Raw genomic sequence first — 19,242 nt, forward strand, 5'->3', positions numbered from 1 at the left:
AGAGCATGGGGGTGAAGTGTATGAGTTGGGGTGCTGGCTGCTGTGCGGTGGGAGTGTGTTTGGCCAAACTCACCCTGCCTGCAACTCCAGCAAGGAAAGGGTGCATGAAGACGATCCTGTCTTGTGGGTCCCCTTAGCTGTTCTCCGAGGTCCAGTCCCGGTGAAATCTGCTTGGTTGCCCTGGCTTCTACAGGGGCACAGACCGACAAGAGGAGTCCTGTTGCTCGGAGACCACCAGTTTGGCCAGACAAATGGGGTCTTCTAGGCTGCTGGACCCCGCTGTGGGGGCGGGACGATCCTTGGAGGCGGGTCCTGGAAATAAAGACAGGGTGTGCGCTCCTGGTAGCGGAAGTGACGTTGTGTGGGGCGTGTCCGGTCCCGCACAATGGGCCATGGAGTTCCCGTTCGATGTGGATGCGCTGTTCCCGGAGCGGATCACCGTGCTGGACCAGCACCTGCGGCCTCCGGCCCGCCGACCCGGAACCACAACGCCGGCCCGGTGACATTTCAAACCCGCCCCGTGGCCCTTCTGTCCCGGTTCCTTTCCAAACCTGGTCAAGGCACCACGCCCCCTTCTCACTGACTCCTGGCCATTCTTTCTGCATTCACAGCTTGGTTTTTGGTGACCTTTGACCCTGAACCTTGCTGGATTAATCGGCCAGCATCCGTAGCCTTTCACCCCTTGGCCCTATGTGGTCTCACCTTGAGGCTATGGGCGACCCACCTTTCCCACTGCCCCACAATAATCTTGACAGTTTGGGATCTGCCTGGAGGGGAGGTGGAAGGGGAGGTCGAGTTCAGGCAAAGGCAGAGAGCCCATGGAGGCTGCCAGGAGTGACTCCTCAGGCCCTGTGACCCAGGCGCATAGCTGACCGGCCCCCTCTCTCTCTAGTGTGGATCTGCAGCAGCAAATCATGACTATTATAGACGAACTGGGCAAGGCCTCTGCCAAGGTATGGGGCACCTCCAGGAGTAAAGGGAAACTGGGTGGCAAATAAGGGGCCGGTAGAGAGTGTGTCTTCATGTCTGCAGGCCCAGCATCTCCCTGCACCCATCACCAGCGCCTCTAGGATGCAGAGTAACCGCCATGTTGTCTATATACTGAAGGATATTTCCGCCCGACCGTGAGTTCTAGTGTTCGTCCACCTGAATCAACCCCTTATCCCTCGCTGTCCTCCTTTCTTTACTGTCTGTCCCAGACAGTTGCTACTGCCCGTTCATTCTTCTCCCCGTCCCACAGGGCAGGGAAAGGAGCCATCATTGGTTTCCTCAAAGTTGGATACAAGAAACTCTTTGTACTGGTGAGTGTTGCTGCAAACTGGGCATTTGTAAGCTTTGGTGGAGGAGGATGGGGTGGGGTGGGTAACAAAGAGGCCTGGCTCCTAAGAAGACGCGTTTGTTCTCGGCGCCATAGGATGACCGTGAAGCGCACAACGAGGTGGAACCGCTTTGCATTCTGGACTTTTACATCCATGAGTCAGTGCAACGGCACGGTCACGGGCGAGAGCTCTTTCAGTACATGTTACAGGTACCAGCCAGGCCCTGCAGCCTGCCCCACAGGGGCCCATTTCCCTCGTGTTCCCTTGCCAGGCTCCCAATTCCCCCTCAACCCCCCTGCCCCCAAGTCTCCGGTTTCCTGCAGAAAGAGCGAGTTGAACCACACCAGCTGGCCATCGATCGACCGTCACCAAAGCTGCTCAAGTTCCTGAACAAGCACTACAACCTGGAAACCACAGTCCCACAGGTTAGAGGCTCCACACAGAGGCAGCACCTCGTGGTGCTGGGAGCAAAGCTAGAACCTTGGGCGGGCTATACTTGGTGCTCTGCTGCTGAACTGCATCTCTGCCCCTCTTTTTAGTTTTATTTTTTTTAAATATTTATTTATTATGTATACAACATTCCTTCCATGTATGCTTGCATGCCAGAAGAGGGCACCAGATCTCATTATAGATGGCTGTGAGCCACCATGTGGTTGCTGGGAATTGAACTCAGGATCTCTGGAAGAGCAGTCAGTGCTCTTAACCTCTGAGCCATCTCTCCAGCCCTCTGCTCCCCTTTTTTAGGGGATCTACATTTCCTTCCTTCCTGCCTGCCTTCCTTCCCCCTCCCCCACTCTTTCTTTTTCTTCTTGAGACAGGGTTTTTCTGTAGCTTTGGAGCCTGTCCTGAAACTCCCTATGTACACAAGGCTGGCCTCGAACTCACAGAGATCCGCTGCCTCTGCCTCCCGAGTGCTGGGATTAAAGGCGTGTGCCACCACCTCCAGGCTCCATTTTATTTTCTTACCGTGCAATTCTGTTCATGTGTAGAGATGAAAGACATGAGAACCAGTTTTCACCTTCTGCCACGTGGGTCCTGAGAACTGAACTTGAGACATCTGGCCAGTCCTACCTTGGGTTGTTCTGTTAGGCTTACGTCATTGTGTGTGTGTGAATGTTCTACCCGCATGTGTATGTGTGCATCATGTCCGTACCTGTGCACACAGAGGTCGGGAGAGGTCAGAACCATTGGAACTGGAGTTACAGATGGCTGTGAGCCACCATGTGCTGGGGACTGAACCTTAGTCCTCTGTGAGAGCAACAAGCACTGAAAACAGCTGAGCCAGCTCTCCAGCCGCTGACTTTTACTTTTTCAAGTAAGTTTGCACTGGGTTACTCTGGCTGTCCTGGAACTCACCTTGTACACCAGGCTGGCCTGGAACACACAATGATCTGCCTACTTCTATCTCCAGAGTGCTGGGATTAAAGGGGTGTGCCACCACCTCAGCTAATTTTTCTTTGAGAACTTCATACTCTTGTATCTATAGCACTGCTACCCCTTCAGCTTCTCCCATGTTCCCACATTATCTCCTCTTTATAGTTGTTACGTGTACATGTATACACACACACACGATCTGCTGAAGCCCTTTAGTCTTGTTTATTTGTACTTGTGTCCAGGGTGCCACAGATTTTTGGAACAGGATCTCACTGTGTAGCTAAGGCTAGCCTTGAACTTGGGGTGACTCTCTATCTCCACCTCCTGAGTTATGGGGATAACAGGTACACCTTGATACCCAGCTGTTTTATTTCTGAAAGAGACTTGCTGCATAACCCCTCCTTTAGCCTGCCCACCTCAAACTGATGATCCTCCTGCCTCAGCCTCCTGAGAGTTAGGATTATGTCACATAGCCCAGTGTGATTTATTTTTACAATTAAATCTTTTCTTCTCACGCTGCCACATGTTCTGGAAACATTCATCCTGTCTTTTAAAGAATTTTTTTTTCCTTTTTTTTTTCTCCCCCCCTAAAGAATTTTTTTTAAAGATTTATTTATTCATTATTTATACAGTGTTCTGCAGGCCAGAAGAGGGCACCAGATGTTACTACATATGGTTGTGAGCCACTATGTGGTTGCTGGGAATTGAACTCAAGACCTCTGGAACAGCAGGCAGTGCTCTTAATGACTGAGCCACTCTAGCCCCATCCTGTCTTCTTGTCTTTTTTCTTTTCCTGTGTTTTGTTTGTTTGTTTGAGATGGGGGGGTCTCTCTCTATATATAGCTCTGACTGTCCTAGAACTCACTAGAAGAACAGGCTGACTTCAAATTCACAGAGATCCGCCCGTGTCAGCTCAGAGTGCGGGATGAAATGGGCGCCACATGCACAGCTGGTTGTTGTTTCGACAGGCTCGTGTTTGCAAGCGTCTCATTATGTAGTGTAGTGCTGGTTGGCTGGAACTCAGAGATCTGCCTACCTCTGCCTCAGGGAACTTTTGCTCGTCTGTTTTTAGACAGGTTGTCATTCTGCAACTCAGCTGACCTGAAACTCCCAGTGTAGCCCGGGATGGCCTTACACTCACAGTAATTCTCCTGCTCCAAACTCCTAACTGCTGGATCACCACACTTGTGGGAATTCATCCTGCCAATAGCACTTACCCACATTTATATGTATTCACTGGTTATTTTTATTCTTTTTTAAGATTATCCATTCTTTATTTATATCTGTGTGTATGTGAGTGTGCCTGCGTGAGAATATGTGTGTGGTGAGTGGGAACCATTGAGGCCAGCGTGCTGAGAACCTAAACTGGGTCCTTTGCAAGAGCAGTCAGGGTTCTTACTCTCTGAGCCACTTCATGGCCTGTTATCCTTGATCAGGCTCCCTCCCTTCCTCCCTTCCTGTTGTTGCTTTTTTGAAACAGGGTCTCTCTGTGTAGCTCTGACAGTCCTGGAGCTACCTAGGTAAATCAGGCTGGGTTCTCCACCACACCTGGACATGTTGTTCACTTCATTTTCATCCCCAGACTGAAGCAGCTTGTGTTCTCATTTAGTCAGTATTTATGGACAACACAGAAAACAGACATCCCAGCTCTGCGGGGAGCTTGTTTATCACGGGAGTGACTATGAGTTAGAGACGGGTGACTAACGCGCTCACTGCTGTGGGCACTAGGAGTCCTTAACCATCAGAAGAACCTGCTTCCTAAATGTGGAGCCAGACAAACATAGTGTATTCTAGGGCCAGGTAAGGTGGTGCCTGCCTTTAACCCCAGCACTCGGATCTGTGAGTTCAGGGCCAGCCTGGTCTACAGAGTGAGGTCCAGGACTTCCTTGAAAGTCTTTACTGTAGGTAAGGGTAAGTGCTGTGAGAAAATGACACCACTGTTGGTGCGGGTGAGTGAGATACGGGAGGACACTGTCACTGAGAAGCTCCTTCATTTGTGCAACAGCGTGAAGAAAGTGTGTGAGGCCCAGTGTCCCAGAGAGGTAGTGGCCAGTACTAAGGCTGCGCAATGAGAATATGCCCAGGTTGGTGTGGTACGGCTGCGCTGTGGGAATATGCCCAGGTCGGTGTGGTACGGCCGTGCTGTGAGAATATGCCCAGGTCAGTGCAGTACGGCTGTGCTGTGAGAATATGCCCAGGTTGGTGCGGTACAGCCGTGCAGTGGGAATATGCCCAGGTCGGTGTGGTACGGCTGTGCTGTGAGAATATGCCCAGGTCGGTGTGGTACGGCCGTGCAGTGAGAATATGCCCAGGTCGGTGCGGTACGGCTGTGCTGTGAGAATATGCCCAGGTCGGTGCAGTACGGCCGTGCAGTGAGAATATGCCCAGGTCAGTGCAGTACGGCCGTGCAGTGAGAATATGCCCAGGTCAGTGCAGTACGGCTGTGCAGTGAGAATATGCCCAGGTCAGTGCAGTACTGTTGTGCAGTGGGAATATGCCCAGGTCAGTGCAGTACTGTTGTGCAGTGGGAATATGCCCAGGTCGGTGTGGTACGGCCGTGCAGTGAGAATATGCCCAGGTCGGTGTGGTACGGCTGTGCTGTGAGAATATGCCCAGGTCGGTGCGGTAAGGCTATGCAGTGAGAATATGCCCAGGTCGGTGCGGTAAGGCTGTGCAGTGAGAATATGCACTGTGCAGTGGGAATATGCCCAGGTCAGTGTGGTACGGCTGTGCAGTGAGAATATGCCCAGGTCGGTGTGGTACAGCTGTACAGTGAGAATATGCCCAGGTCGGTGCTATAAAAGGAATGCAAATGATGAGAGCCGAGGTGAAAGGAAGGGAGCACACTTGAGGCCCACACGGGTCACTGTAAAGGCTTTGGTTTCTACTGTGTGAAAAGCAAAATCAAAGCCAGGCGGTGGTGACGCACGCCTTTAGTCTCGGCACTTGGGTGTCAGAGGCAGACATATCTCTGTGAGTTCGAGGCCAGCCTGGTTTACAGAGCAAGTTCCAGAACAGGCCAGAGCTATACATATGCTGTTTCCACAAGCAAGTGGAGCGGCTAGCTTGTATGTCAAGAGATGTCCTCTATCCTGTGAGCTCTGGCTAAGATTTATTTGTAGGTATGAGTACCTGCATGTATGTAGATGTGCTGTGTGCATGCAGTGTCTGCAGAGGTGGGAATAGGACATTGCATCCCCTGGAACACAGATGGTTGTGAGCCGCCATGTGGATGCTGGGAATGAAAGGGCCCAGCAGACCAGTGTCTCCGCTGCCCCTTCATTTACTCTGTGTCTGTGCTATGATCATGATTCTTGGGGATTTTCGTTTTTCCAAGAACCATTTGTTAAAGAAACTTTGGTTTATTCCCTGTTGAATGAGTGATCTTGGCATCTTTGTTGAAAATCACATGACCATGGACATGTAAGTTTATTCCTTCACCTTTGATTCTATTCTGTTGATTGACAACTGTTCTGTGCCACTGCTTCTGCTGCTTCTTCTTCTAATTCTTCTTCTTCTCCTTCTCCTCCTCCTCCTCCTCCTTCTTCTTCTTTCTTCGTCTTCTTTCTTCTACAGGGTTTCTGAGTAGCCATGGAGCCAGTCCTGGAACTCACTCTGTAGATAAGGCTGACCTCAAACTCAATGAGATCTGCCTGCCTCTGCTTCCCGAGTGCTGGGATTAAAGGTGTGAGACACCACAGCCCGGCCTGTTTTGCTTTTTTGAGACAAGTTTTCTCTGTGTAACAGCCCCAGCTGTCCTAGAACTTGCTATGTACCCAAGGCTAGCCTTGGAATCACAGAGATCTGCCTGCCTCTACCTACTGAGTACTGGGATTAAAGGCATGCACCACCACTACCCAGCGTGTTTGGATTTTTGAGACAAGGTTTCCCTGTGTAACAGCCCTGCCTGTCCTGGAACTCACTCTGTAGACCTGGCTGGCCTCGAACTTAGACCTGGCTGGCCTCGAACTCACAGAGATCCACCTGCCTCTGCCTTCCGAGTGCTGGGATTAAAGGCGTGCACCACCATGCCCAGCTGTTTTTCTCTCTAAAAAATATTTAAAATAGATATGTTTTTGTTCATTTGGGTTCTTTTTAAGATTTATTTATTTATTATGTATACAACATTCTGTCTGACTGTATGCTTGCTGGCCAGAAGAGGGCACCAGATCTCATTAAAGATGGTTGTAAGCCACCATGTGGGTGCTGGGAATTGAACTCAGGACCTCTGGAAGAATAGTCAGTGCTCCTAACCTCTGAGCCATCTCTCCAGCCCCTGTTCATTTGTTTTTTTGACATAGGGTTTCTCTCTGTAGTCCTGGCTGTCCTGGAACTTACTCTGTAGACCAGACTCTGTAGTGCTGGCATTAAAACCATGTGATGCCACTGCCTGGCTAGATTTATTTTATTATGTGTACGAATATCTTGCCTGCATGAATATATGTGCAGTACAGGTGTGCCTGGTAAACACGGAAGAGGTCAGAAATAGCATTGGAAGGGCTAGGACTGGAGTTAGAGATGGTTGTGAGCTGCCATGGTGGGTGCTAGGAAATAAACCAGTCTTCTGCAAGGGCAGCAAGTGCCCTTAACCACTGAACCATCTCTCCAGCCCTTTGTTTTTGTTTCCTGGGGCAGTGTCTCATGTAGCCCAGGCTGGCCTCCAGCTCTCTGTGTAGCTGAGGCTAACCTTGAACTTGACCTTCCTACTTTCTTTTCCAAGGGCTAGCATAGCAGGCATGTGCCACAGTACCCAGTGTATGTGGACTGAGGCTTGATGCCAGGGCCCCATGGTGGGCAAGCATGCACCCCTGTGGCCGTCCTGACCCACTGTGTGCTGAGGCTTTGTTTGCTTCGTCTTCCAGGTGAACAACTTCGTGATCTTTGAAGGCTTCTTTGCCCACCAGCATCGTAAGTCTCCTTACCTTGCGTTCGTCTACAAGTTGGGGAGAGGGAAAGGAAAGAGGTGGGCTCTTGGTCCCACTGGCCCCCCACTGAGGGCCACCCCCTCTTCCTTCCTCACAGGGCCCCCCACTGCCTCTCTGAGGGCAACTCGACACTCTCGTGCTGCTGAGGTCGATGCCACACCCGCTGGTAAAGCCTGCGTGGACTGGGTGGAATTAAAGGGCAGTGAGGTCTCGTTTTTTCAAGAGGTTCCTGCGTGCGCGGTGCTATCTGCTGCAATTCAGAATACCCTAAAGCCACCCGCGTACCCAGCTGTCCCCTCTATTTGCCTGAGCCCTGCTGGAAGCTCGTGCATTTTATAACTGGAAGGAACTCAGGTCCCGCTAATGCTGAAGCACATGCACTAACTACACTGATCTCGGCGAGGTGCACCCCAGCCCTGTTCTCGGCGAGGCGCACCCCAGCCCTGTTCTGGGCGCGGCGCACCCCAGCCCTGTTCTCGGCGAGGCGCACCCCAGCCCTGTTCTCGGCGAGGCGCACCCCAGCCCTGTTCTCGGCGAGGCGCACCCCAGCCTCGTCCTCGGCGAGGTGCACCCCAGCCCCATCCTCGGTCCCGTGCACCCCAGCCCCGTCCTTGGTCCGGTGCACCCCAGCCCCGTTCTCGGAGAGGCGCACTCCAGCCCCGTTCTTGGCAAGGGTTCTCAGGAAGCAAGCCCCTTCAGACCTTGGCTGACCACTGATGCCAGCATAGCCTCTTTTCTAGGTCAGCTCCCTCAAAACAGGCCTAAATCAAATTACTTTGTAAATGTTTCAGGGAGGGACAGGAGAGTGAACCCAACAGTCCTTTGATTTCTGTTCCATGGTGTCGTGATGTGAACGGTCCAAAGATTTAATATGTGTTTTAGAAGAGAAAGCTCAAAATTTATAACATTCAGGTGGCGTACGCCTTTTATCCCAGCACTTGGGAGGCAGAGGCAGGTGAATCTCTGTGAGTTCAAGGCCAGTCTGGTCTACAAAGTTCCAGGACAGCCAGGGATACACAGAGAAACCTGTCTCTAAATAAATAAATAAAAATCGAGCCTGTTTGGCATGAAACTCACAGGCTGCCTCCTGCCTCCCCTGTTCCCTCTGCAGAACATCCTCAGGGAGAGGGCACAGCCCTCACCAGTGGTGTGGTGCTTCATGGCCCAGGCAGAATGGCCTCCTTCCTGGGATAGCCTTGTGGCTAGTTACCTTCCCCTTGGCCTAGTAACCGTGGCCCAAAGAACAGCTCATTGCTCCTTGTTAGTATTAGCCTAGGCTCCCAGAGGCCCATCATGTCCATGACCCGCCACGGTTTCTGAGGCTACTGTCCAGCAGGCAGTAAGGTTGAGCTTCCATCTGAAATGGATGCAGACCCACAGAGAGCTGCTTGGGGTCTCCATCCTTGTTTGTAATGCAGAACCTAAGAAAGGGAGGTAACCCACCCTTGCCATATAGTATTTCCCGCTTGCTGGAGCCATTTTGTAGATGCCCACATTTTTTTCTCTTCTTTTTGGGGAGAAAGGGGTTGAGATAGGATCTCTCTGTATAGTTCTGACTATCCTGGAACTCACTATGTAGACCAGAGTGGCCTAGAACTCAGAGATCCACCTGCCTCTTCTTCCTGAATGCTGGGATTACAGGTGTGTTCTCTGAGGCAGGGCCTCACTCTGGAACTCACCATGCCTGTCAGACCTGCCTCTCCCTTTCCAGCGCAGGTACTAAAGGCACGGCCGCCACATTCTTTTATTACCATTTTAAAACCTAATAAACCTCAGTCTCCATATCTTTTACATACAGAAAGGAGAGGTTCTGCACCTCCTCTCCCCGCCTCCCCAGAACAATTCCCAATTAACCAAGGGCTTTGTCCATCTCATCTAGAGGGACCCAGGGTCCTCACTGGCCCAGCTGGGACTATTCCACTGCCCCAGAACCCCAGGGGGGCCTGACAACACCCACGGACAGTAAGAGCTCACCTCCCCTCAGCCATCCTCTCCTGTGTTTCCCAGGCCCCAGCCTCCCCTGGATCTTTCTCCTGAAACTCCGTGTTTGGCCTGCTCCTTCTGGCTCCCCCGAAAGTGCTCCAGCATTCCTCCCCGACTCCCTCTGGTGTGCTGGCTTTGCCACAGCACGGCTTCTGTTCTGGCTTTCCCAGGAGGAGCTGTGGTGTCGGGGAGCGGAAGTTTGGGATCTTGGGGAAGCGGCAGGGAGGAGGTGTGGAACGTGCATCTCCTAAAACTTCTTTGTGTCCCTACTACCAGCTCCAGCGCGGAAGCTGCCACCCAAAAGGGCAGAGGGAGACATTAAGCCATACTCCTCCAGTGACAGAGAATGTAAGGGGGTAGGGAGGGGGGTGGGGAGAAGGGTTGGCGGCGGGGAGGCCAGGGGAGGAGCTGGGAGTGGTGAAGGGAAGGTAGCCCGAGACAGTAATAAACTAAAGGCCACGGCTGCCTCTCCTGACTGACGTTTATTATTGTGACTCTCCCCTTTCTTCTCTCTCTTACCCGCTCCCCAGTCCTGAAGGTGGCTGTGGAGCCTCCTTGGCCCTTGAACAGGGCCCCTCGCCGGGCCACACCACCAGCTCACCCACCTCCACGCTCTAGCAGCCTGGGAAACTCGCCGGATCGGGGTCCCCTCCGACCCTTTGTGCCAGAGCAGGAGCTGCTGCGCTCCCTGCGTCTCTGCCCCCCACACCCTACTGCCCGCCTTCTGCTGGCCTCTGACCCTGGGGGCAGCCCAGCTCAGCGCAGACGCACCAGGTAAGAGGGCCTGCAAGTTTGGGAGCCTCGGGATGTCTAAAAGTCAGGAGCCACGGTGAAGGATAAGATGAACCCCCAGGAATGTCAAACAGTGCAATCTTTACCAGAAACACAAATTTCTGTGACACGGGTCTGCCGGGGTTTATATAGAGCAGGGACCAGAGTGGTATTCCGAGGGTCATCAAAAGAACAGGAAGACAGGATCCATCGGGTGGGGGCCTTGAGCCTTTCAAACTGGGGAAATCTTGGCTTGACATTTGCCAGGGGTAGGCATGTGTCTCACAGATTGGGAACCATTGGGTTCCAGGGACAGGGCCTCTGTGCCAAGAGCCCTTCCAGACAGGCAGGGAGTGGGTGTGTCCTTTATGTCTCCTCTTAGCTTCTTCTTTGCCTCTGACATCTCTGTTTTTCTCTCTCCCTGCCTTCCCTCTCCCCTCCTCCTATCCATAACATCCCTCCACAGCTCCCTTCCCCGCTCTGATGAGAGTCGATACTGACAGCTGCCCTTTTCCCAAACCCTGCAACCCACTCTTCCATCAGGATTCTTTTCTTCCCCTTCCCTGAACAGCTGGGTTGCCAGGGTTCTAAACAGCCTAACACTTTCTAGATTTTCTTACGGCAGAAGACACCCCCCACACCCCGGCATATGCTCTCCCACAGGCAGCCCACTCTGCTCCTACTGACTCCCTAGAGAAGCACAGTCTGCTTACGGTCAGACTCCAGACCATCAGGGAAGGAAGAAGGGCCTTCCCTGCCAGGGATACTCCCTCCACAGTGCCCACTGGCGGCTCTAACCCTGCTGCCAAACAGACCTGTCCATTCGTCTGCTGACGGCAGCCTCCAAGCTGACAGGCTGCCTGGACAAGGACCCCTTGGCTTCCCAGCAGGGTCCTCCCAACATTGCCAAACTCTTACTTTCCGAGTGTCGTGTAGATGTCTCAGGTGTTGCTTTGGGGTCTCTACAGGAGACCCACAGACAACACCACTTACTTCAGATAACCTGAGCCTCTCTTGGCAGTAGATCCCAGCAAACTCCAGGACCACTTAGCTGTGTCTTTGAAGATAAGCCTGATCCATTAGATCCTGGATTCCCCTCTAACCTCCCTGCCTCCCTCTAAACAGACCCGGGAGACTGTCTTGAGATGACGTGGGGATCACCCTTCTGCTGCCCTCCCTCCCCCGCCCTCTGACTGCGTGGTAGATCAGGTGCCCCGCGTGTTCCCTCAAGTCCTTGGGAGCAGGACCTCCCTCTCCCCACTTGGCTCTTCTCCCTCTCAGTGTTGTCTCAATAAAGTGTGGATTCTTCTGTTTTCTAAATTGACATTTTCAGTGAGAAGCGGTTAAGTTTCATTTGTGCCTCACCTACTTTCCTGGGGCCCCTACCTCTCTTCCTCTCATCTTCAGATCTGAGATCTGCAGCTGAGCTCAGGGCCGCCTCCACCCACCCACCCCCTTCTCAGTCTGCCCTGCCCGGTCTTTATTGCTGGTTCTATCCTAGAGTTGCAATAAGTATGTAGACCTCGCTATCCACTTGGGAACCTTAGGTCCTCTCCCCGCCCACGACGTCTACCTCCTTCCCCTGGCCAGTCCTCCTCATGTCTGCCCCACTAATCCCTCAGTGCTCTCTTAAGACAGACGAGTCCTACCTACATCCATCCCCACAGGGCACCGGGCATGGTGGCACATGCCTTTAAGCCCAGCTCTTGGCGAACAGATCTTGATAAGAGTTTGGAGGGAGCCTGGTCCACATAGCAGGTTCCAGTCCAGCCAAGGCTGTACAGTGAGACCCCGTCTCAGTAATAGTAATATAATAATAATAGTCCAACAGAGTCTGTCACCCCCGTGAAAAGACAGCCTTTTTCTCCTAGATTCTGCCTTTTTATTCTGGTCTGAGATTTCTTTTTTTTATTTTTAAAGATTTATTTATTATGTATACAACATTCTGCCTCGATGTATGCCCACACGCCAGAGGAGGGTGCCAGATCTCAGTACAGATGGTTGTGAGCCACCATGTGGTTGCTGGGAATTGAACTCAGGACCTCTGGAAGAGCAGCCAGTGCTCTTAACCTCTGAGCCATCTCTCCAGCCTGGTCTGAGATTTCTTATATCTAAGGGCAACCATGTTTTCCAAACATCAGGTCACATGGTCCAACAAGCTCTTCTCTTGCATGCATGAGTGTTTTGATGACATAACTGGATCACATCACCCCAATTGGAATAAAGCAAGACAGCAGGGATGTGTCAGAAAATCGTGAGGTATAAAATGAGCCCTCCCCTACCTTTGCTGGGAAAAGCTTAGATAGGATCCTTCTGGGTGACAGCTGCCCGTTGTTCTGTTCCCATGCTGCTCCTCCTCTCTCCAACCCCTCCATGCCACCTTTCCTCCTGAGCCTCTTCCCCATCATCTCCCATTTCTTCTACAGGGGGACTCCCCAGGGGCTGGTAGCTCAGAGCTGCCACTACAGCCGCCATGGGGAAATTCATACCTCATCCCTGGGTACAGGTAAGTGGGCACTCCTTCTTATTCTCCAATCATGCGGGCCACACACACACTACTACAGTCTCCCCAGATGCCTGGTATTTCCACAGGCAGCCAAGAACGGAAGCAGGGGGAAGAGGAAGCAGAGGATAGGTGAGGTCCACACGTCCCCCTAACAGCTGCCAGCACCTCTGACACCGCCTAACTTCACTCGCTTCCTCTAAGTCTGTGAACCGGGTGCCGGTTCCCACGCATCTTTCTACCTAACACCGCACTAAGTCTTCTTCCTCATGGGCTGAGCTTTGGTGCTTCCCTCTGCCATGGTCTCAAGTTTGGACCTGTTAATTGTCCCAGTCTGACCTGACAACCCAACACGTCTTCTCTGCGACCTTGAAAGAACAGTAGCTCCCGTTAGCAACTCTAACCTGCTCTCCTCTCCCCGCCCACCAGGTCCAGGTCGCTCAGTGAGGATCAGGTCTTGTTACAGGATGGGTCTGGGGAGGAAGCTACTGCGCACACAGTTGCTCCGAGAGTCCGGGCTCCACCAGCTCAGTCGTGGATGGCGGGTGGGGACATAATCAACGCCAGGTTCATTCGAAACCTTCAGGAACGCCGCAGCACCAGGCCTTGGTGACCACAGTCTCCTGGCACTCTCTCCAAGTCCGTATTATTTCTCCTTCACTACAGGACACAGCCAAAGCTCGGCCCTCACAATGGATGCATTCATTCATTCATTCAACAGGCCTGTCAGCTTCAGATCGTTTGTATCTTATTTTTAACCAGAGCAATAAAAGTATTTATTTTTTATCTCGATAGCCATTGAAACAAGTGACTTGTCGTAGCTTCAGCTCACGTACCCCTCATTACACCACATTCAGCTCTACCTTCGCGCATACTTCGCCAGGTCCGGCAGAGGCTGCGCAGGCGCTCTTGGAGCACCTCGGTACGCCAAGCGCAGGCGCGCAACCCGCGCAGCAGCGGTCCCTCGGCGGCTGCGGGCCCACACTGCGCAGGCGCACGGCGTCTCCGTTTCCCTCCCTCGGCCCCGGCCCCCTCCCTGCTTCCCCTTCACGGAGCCGGCCCCGGGGCGCGCTGCCCAGTGAGGAGACGGGACGCGGGGAGGCGCCCGCTCACCCCCGGAACACCATGTACCGCCCGAGTCGGGGGGCCGCCCGGCGCCTCGGGCCCTGCCTCCGTGCCTACCAGGCTCGACCCCAGGTGAGGCGGAGGCGGCCGAGGGGCGGGAGGAAGACCCTCCGCGGAGCCGGCGAGGGGCGGGGCGCAGCGCCGCGCAGGCGCAATGGCCCTCGCAGCCCCTTCCCAGGCCGGCGCGGCACGCGTTAGGGGGCGCGGGCTTGGCGGAGATCAACGGGGTCCGGGGACCGGCGTCCCCGGTGAGGTGCAGCGCCGCGCGCCAGCCTCCCGCCGTTACCTGTGCCTGGAGGTGATTTGAAGGGCAGGGCGGAGAGACCGGAACTGCGGGCCTGCGCTGCACCTGCGGAGCGGTCCTCGATTGCTAGTCTGGCCCCACGGACCCGTCCGGGCTCCCGAGTGCCACGCCCCCGGCAGGGAAGGCCCCTGGAGGGCAAGGCCGGGCACCGGAGTACCCCTGCCCCTGGGGTTCCCCGGGAGCCAAGGGACCTGGAATCAGTCGTGACCTAGGGTGACCTGCCATCCTTGTAGTAACAGTTAGCGACCGTAGGAGTTCACGCCTCAGCGGTCGGCCAGGATTACGTCATTCCGAGGAGCCCAAAATGATAATAGTTCCCTTATCCTGTATAGTCCTCATACTGTCACTGAGGTGCAGGGAGAGAGTCATGGAGGTTCCAGTAGAGTCGGAACATTCGTACCTTTCACCTGCGTGTTCTTTGCCCAGCACAGTTTCAGAGTCAGGAACACAGATATGTGTGGGTCACATCATTTCATCCATGCTACAATAAGCTGGTTCTTCATTCGTTCATAAAACATATTCTTATTAATTCGTGAAGTCAGAGATGCAAAACTGGCTCCGACTGGTGGGGGGGATTGGAAATGTAAAGGTGCTTTTTCTAAAGTTGGGGAGGTGGCCCTGGTCCTGCTGTCATGTGGCTCCCTTTCCTTGTGTGTGCATTGGAGATAGTGATGAGGCCATCCTCTTTGCTCTAGTACTTCCCTCTTCTGCCAGAGGGGCAGGTAGGGTGTGCAGCTCGTCAACAGCCCAGCTTCAGTGAAGCATTATTTAATTTGTTTGGTTTTTGAAACTAGGTCTTACTGGCTGGGTACTCATGGGCAGTCCTGCCTCTGCCTCCCTAATACCGCCATGACTAGCTTAGACATCTGATTTTTTTTTTTAATTTCTGTTCTTATTCTAGGACCAGCTTTCTCCTCGGACTCTACCATTCCCACCCATGTGGTCCCACTCCACTCCACCCGCTTCTCCCTCTCTTCCTCTTCTCTGGTCACTCACACCCCCACATCCTCCCACCCACCCTCTTCCTCAGGCTCTCCCACCACCTCTCTCTCAGGTTCAGGCTCTCAACTCGTTGTGGGTGGTTCTTCCTCTGGGAAAGAGGGAGGAGGGACCAGGACCTGAGTTGCATAATGGTTGTCTGGATGGGCTTAGGAGCCTTTTTTTTGAGGGACCCCCTTGCCCCTATCCTGGGGCTTTGATACCTTTCCAAGCCCCAGGAGCCTCCCGTCCCTCCCCTGACACCCCGTCAAGAGATGAGAGTATGGAGGAGCACCTGGCTGTCATGCATGAGAAACTGAGACACGAGGTAAGCAGTCCATCGGGGGTGGGAAAGAATATGGAGGCAAGTTAGCCAACTAAAATCATGGCAGCACGGGGCAGGCGTAGAACTGTGCCGTGAAGTAGCTTCCTGGGGAAACAGGTGTCCCTCGGTCGGAATGAAGGACAGCTAAACTGGAGATGACCTTTTGGTCGTAGGGGGGAGTGGAAGTTAGACCCTAAAAATAGATAACCGAGAAATGAGCCAAACCAGGGTGACAGGGAGAAGATTCCAGGTTCAAGGCCAGACTGGGCTGACTCCATCTTCTTCCGCCTAGCTTCCTACTCTCTTTCTTCGCTCCCATGACTACACTCTCTATTCAATGGATGTGGAGTTCACCAATGAGATCCTGAACATCCGTACCAAGTGAGAGTCGGGGTGAGGGAGGGAGAAGAGGACCCAGTGCTCGACACTCGAGCTCTGTCTCAGAGAAGGTTCTAGGCTCCTTCTCGAGACTCTTTCCCCACTCCTTGGACAGAAGCCAGTTTGGCTTTCTAGTTCTGTAGTCCTGATGCCCCTGTGCCTTTGATTCTCACAGGGGCCGGACATGGTACGTTATGTCCCTGACCTTTTGCCGCTTCCTGGCTTGGAACTATTTTGCACAGTTTCGGTTGGAGATTCTACAGCTGACCCGCCACCCTGAGAACTGGACCCTGCAAGCCCGCTGGAGGCTCGTAGGTCTGCCCATACACATGCTCTTCCTGCGTTTCTACAGGCGTGATAAAGAGGAGCTCTACCGGTAAGAGGGGCCCGAGCTGCAGTGACTTTCCTAATGGTCCTCGTTTGGGAGTTGGTCATCTTGTGATGCACAATTAATAAAAACTCAGAGAAATTGGGGTTCAACCTGAAGATCTGAAAAGCAGAACAGCCAGCCACTGGCTCCTATCTCGACCTCAGTCCAAAGTGGCCATGCTACCTTCAGGAATCTTAGAATAAGAATGTCTGAGAACTGTCTCCTCTCGTTTTAAAATTCTCTCTAGGGCTGGGATTAAAAGTGTGTGTCACCTCTGTAAGGCTGACCAGTGGGGCTGTTTTACTCACTGATCTTCAGGCAAGCTTTATTTATGAAATGCCACTACAATCTTGTTTCCCAACAGTGCTTGAGTTATTCTGATTTGACTATAGAGTTCCTGAGGGGAACTGGAGGGGCTGGAGAGAGGGGTCAGTGGTTAAGAGCACTGGCTGTTCCTCCAGAGGTCCTGAGTTCAATTCCCAGAGACTACATGGTAGCTTAGAACCATCTGAAATGAGGTCTGGTGCCCTCTTCTGGCATGCAGGCATACATACGGACAGAACATTGTATACTTAATAAATAAATAAATCTTAAAATTTCCTGGGGGTAGAGACTTTGTCTATTTTTTAAAATTTTTTAAAAAATAATTTTTGGGGGGGCTGGAGAGATGGCTCAGAGGTTAAGAGCACTGGTTGCTCTTCCAGAGGTCCTGGGTTCAATTCCCACAACCGCATGGTGGCTCACAACCATCTGTAATGAGATCTGGTGCCCTTTTCTGGCCTTCAGGAGTACACACCTGTATACAGAACATTGTATACATTATAAATAAATAAATATTAAAAAAATCATTAAAAACTTTTTTATTTGTTTGTGTTTGTGTGCATGTGTAGTACACATATCATAAGTTAAGGGTCGGGTGTGCATGTGGCGGTACACATCATAGCATGTAAGTGATGGTTCAGAAGACAGCTGGGGAGAATCAGTTCTCTCTACCGTGTAGATCCTGGGAATTGAACTCAGTATACAGGCTTGCCTGCAAGTACCTGTACTCAAAACCATATCGATTGTCCAGTCTACTTTTAATAAAATTAATAGATTTTTGTGTTTATTAAGAAACCCCAGTCAGAGCCGGGCAGTGGTGGCATACGCCTTTAATCCCAGCACCTGGGAGGCAGAGGCAGGAGGATCTCCGTGAGTTCGAGGCCAGCCTGGCCTACAAAGTACATTCAGGACAGCTAGGACTGTACACAGAGAAACCCTGTCTCAAAAAAAAAAAAAACAACAAAAAAGGGGGGGAAAGAAGGAAGGAAGGAAGGAAGGAAGGAAGGAAGGAAGGGGCAGACAGACAAACAGACAAACCCCAGCTGGGTGGTGTTGATAAATACCTTCATCCCAGCACTGGGGAGGAGAGACAAGCAGATCTCTGAGTTTGAGGCCAGCCTAGTCTCCACAGTGAGTTCTAGGTCAGCCTGTCTCAGAAGGAAAAGAAGAAATCCCTGAATTTCAGTTTCTTCTATGCTACTTGGACCTGACACATGATACGTTCTTAATGAACAAAATATTCCCGTTCCCTGGAGGATCAGGAGTTGACTATATGAAACCATCTCAAAAACCAAATGAATAAAAATACTGCATCCTAAATTTAGTTTCACGACCCTGGGTGAACAACGTGGTTAAGTTTCTGGCTGGTACATCCCCCAAACTTATTAGGCTCAGCCTCCACCATTGTTTGTCAGTATTTAAATGGTTTCTGGGCCAGTGGATGATTTAGTGGGTAAGACGCTTGCTTCCGAGTCTGACAAGCAGCTCGCTCAATACCCGGTACCCACATGCTGGGAGGAGGGGGACCCGCTCCCCAGATCGTCCTCTGCTCTGGCGCATGCACCAGCCCGCCCACCCACATGGTAAAACAATGATGGGCCACCAACTTCGCTGCACAGAGCAGTAATCTAGGTCTTCTGTAAAAGGGGCGTTATGATTTAATTGCTTTTAATTGCTCTGAATCCAACCTGAGCATTAGGGGGGTTTTGGGTTTTTTTGTTTGTTTGTTTGTTTGTTTTTCAAGACAGGGTTTCTCTGTAACTTTGAATCCTGTCCTGGAACTCGCTCTGTAGACCAGATTGGCCTTGAACTCACAGAGATCCCCCTGCCTCTGCCTCCCGAGTGCTGGGATTAGAGACAAGCACCACCTGCACCCGGCAGCATTAGGAGTTTTAAATTATTATTAGGTGGCTGGGCATAGTGGAGCGACTGATGGTCCCAGTATTCAAGCTGAGAGTAGGAAGTCAGCCTGGGATTCAAGATCCTGCTCAAGAAAAGCAGTTCAGGTGATGGAACCCACGTGACCCTTAGGAACTCGTTTTAACAAATGCTTAAGTCTCAGGATGACTCGCCCCCCCCCTCAAAAATCTTCTCCCTTCTCCAGGACCTTTGATGCCTATTCCACCTTCTACCTGAATTCCAGTGGCCTCATTTGCCGTCATCACCTAGACAAGGTGAGTGTTGGGACTGGGTGGGGTGGGGTGAAGGGTAGAACCGTCTGTGTACCCCCAGCCTCATTAACCTGTCTCTGCAGCTGACGCCCTCACACTCACCTTCGACGCCTGTGAAAAAGCTGCTGGTAGGCGCTCTGGTGGCCCTGGGGCTCTCAGAACCAGAGCCCAACTTACACTTGTGCTCCAAGGCCTGAGCCCAACTTGGGTGGAGGCGTCATGAAGAGTTTGCTGCGCACAAGAGGAGGTGAAGGTGGACAGGAATGTCCAGAGCCGGCCACCTCCCCTCCACTCTCCTGCCTTCTTCCCATCTCATGCTGTGTAAAGCTGCTGTGTAATTTAATTTGTAAATAATAAAGTTTAAGGAAACAACAAGGTACAGTTTCATGTCACTT

At 52.3% G+C, this 19,242-nt stretch overlaps 2 protein-coding genes across 7 annotated transcripts; both read left to right on the forward strand.

The window, feature by feature from the left end:
- The first annotated feature begins 14 nt into the window (after positions 1-14).
- Positions 15-13,669, forward strand: Atat1 (alpha tubulin acetyltransferase 1). Of its 6 annotated transcripts, XM_075979334.1 has the most exons (13): positions 15-499; positions 893-953; positions 1,033-1,124; positions 1,241-1,301; positions 1,415-1,528; positions 1,643-1,744; positions 7,556-7,601; positions 7,716-7,784; positions 9,878-9,949; positions 10,132-10,375; positions 12,799-12,878; positions 12,965-13,007; positions 13,305-13,669. In XM_075979334.1, the coding sequence occupies exons 1-13, from the start codon at positions 252-254 to the stop codon at positions 13,486-13,488; spliced, it is 1,416 nt and encodes a 471-aa protein (XP_075835449.1). In that variant the 5' UTR covers positions 15-251; the 3' UTR covers positions 13,489-13,669. The 6 variants fall into 6 exon arrangements, with proteins under 6 accessions (XP_075835449.1, XP_075835451.1, XP_075835450.1 ...); XM_075979336.1 differs by lacking the exon at positions 12,965-13,007; XM_075979335.1 differs by lacking the exon at positions 7,716-7,784.
- A 196-nt stretch (positions 13,670-13,865) lies between these two features.
- C7H6orf136 (chromosome 7 C6orf136 homolog) lies at positions 13,866-19,222 on the forward strand. The gene is made up of 6 exons (XM_075979359.1): positions 13,866-14,072; positions 15,206-15,610; positions 15,900-15,988; positions 16,161-16,361; positions 18,781-18,850; positions 18,931-19,222. The coding sequence occupies exons 1-6, from the start codon at positions 14,001-14,003 to the stop codon at positions 19,042-19,044; spliced, it is 951 nt and encodes a 316-aa protein (XP_075835474.1). The 5' UTR covers positions 13,866-14,000; the 3' UTR covers positions 19,045-19,222.
- The last annotated feature ends 20 nt before the right edge of the window (positions 19,223-19,242 follow it).

The sequence above is a fragment of the Microtus pennsylvanicus genome, chromosome 7 (genome assembly GCF_037038515.1).
Source record: "Microtus pennsylvanicus isolate mMicPen1 chromosome 7, mMicPen1.hap1, whole genome shotgun sequence".
Lineage (NCBI taxonomy): Eukaryota > Metazoa > Chordata > Mammalia > Rodentia > Cricetidae > Microtus > Microtus pennsylvanicus.

Bases quoted from the DNA above. Each gene is read 5' to 3' on its own strand.
- Atat1 (XM_075979334.1), top strand. From the start codon at position 252: ATGGGGTCTTCTAGGCTGCTGGACCCCGCTGTGGGGGCGGGACGATCC. The intron at 7,602-7,715 runs GTAAGTCTCCTT...CCTTCCTCACAG, and splicing joins CTTCTTTGCCCACCAGCATC to GGCCCCCCACTGCCTCTCTG. The intron at 12,879-12,964 runs GTAAGTGGGCAC...GTATTTCCACAG, and splicing joins TACCTCATCCCTGGGTACAG to GCAGCCAAGAACGGAAGCAG.
- C7H6orf136 (XM_075979359.1), top strand. From the start codon at position 14,001: ATGTACCGCCCGAGTCGGGGGGCCGCCCGGCGCCTCGGGCCCTGCCTC. The intron at 14,073-15,205 runs GTGAGGCGGAGG...TTCTTATTCTAG, and splicing joins CCTACCAGGCTCGACCCCAG to GACCAGCTTTCTCCTCGGAC. The intron at 18,851-18,930 runs GTGAGTGTTGGG...CTGTCTCTGCAG, and splicing joins GCCGTCATCACCTAGACAAG to CTGACGCCCTCACACTCACC.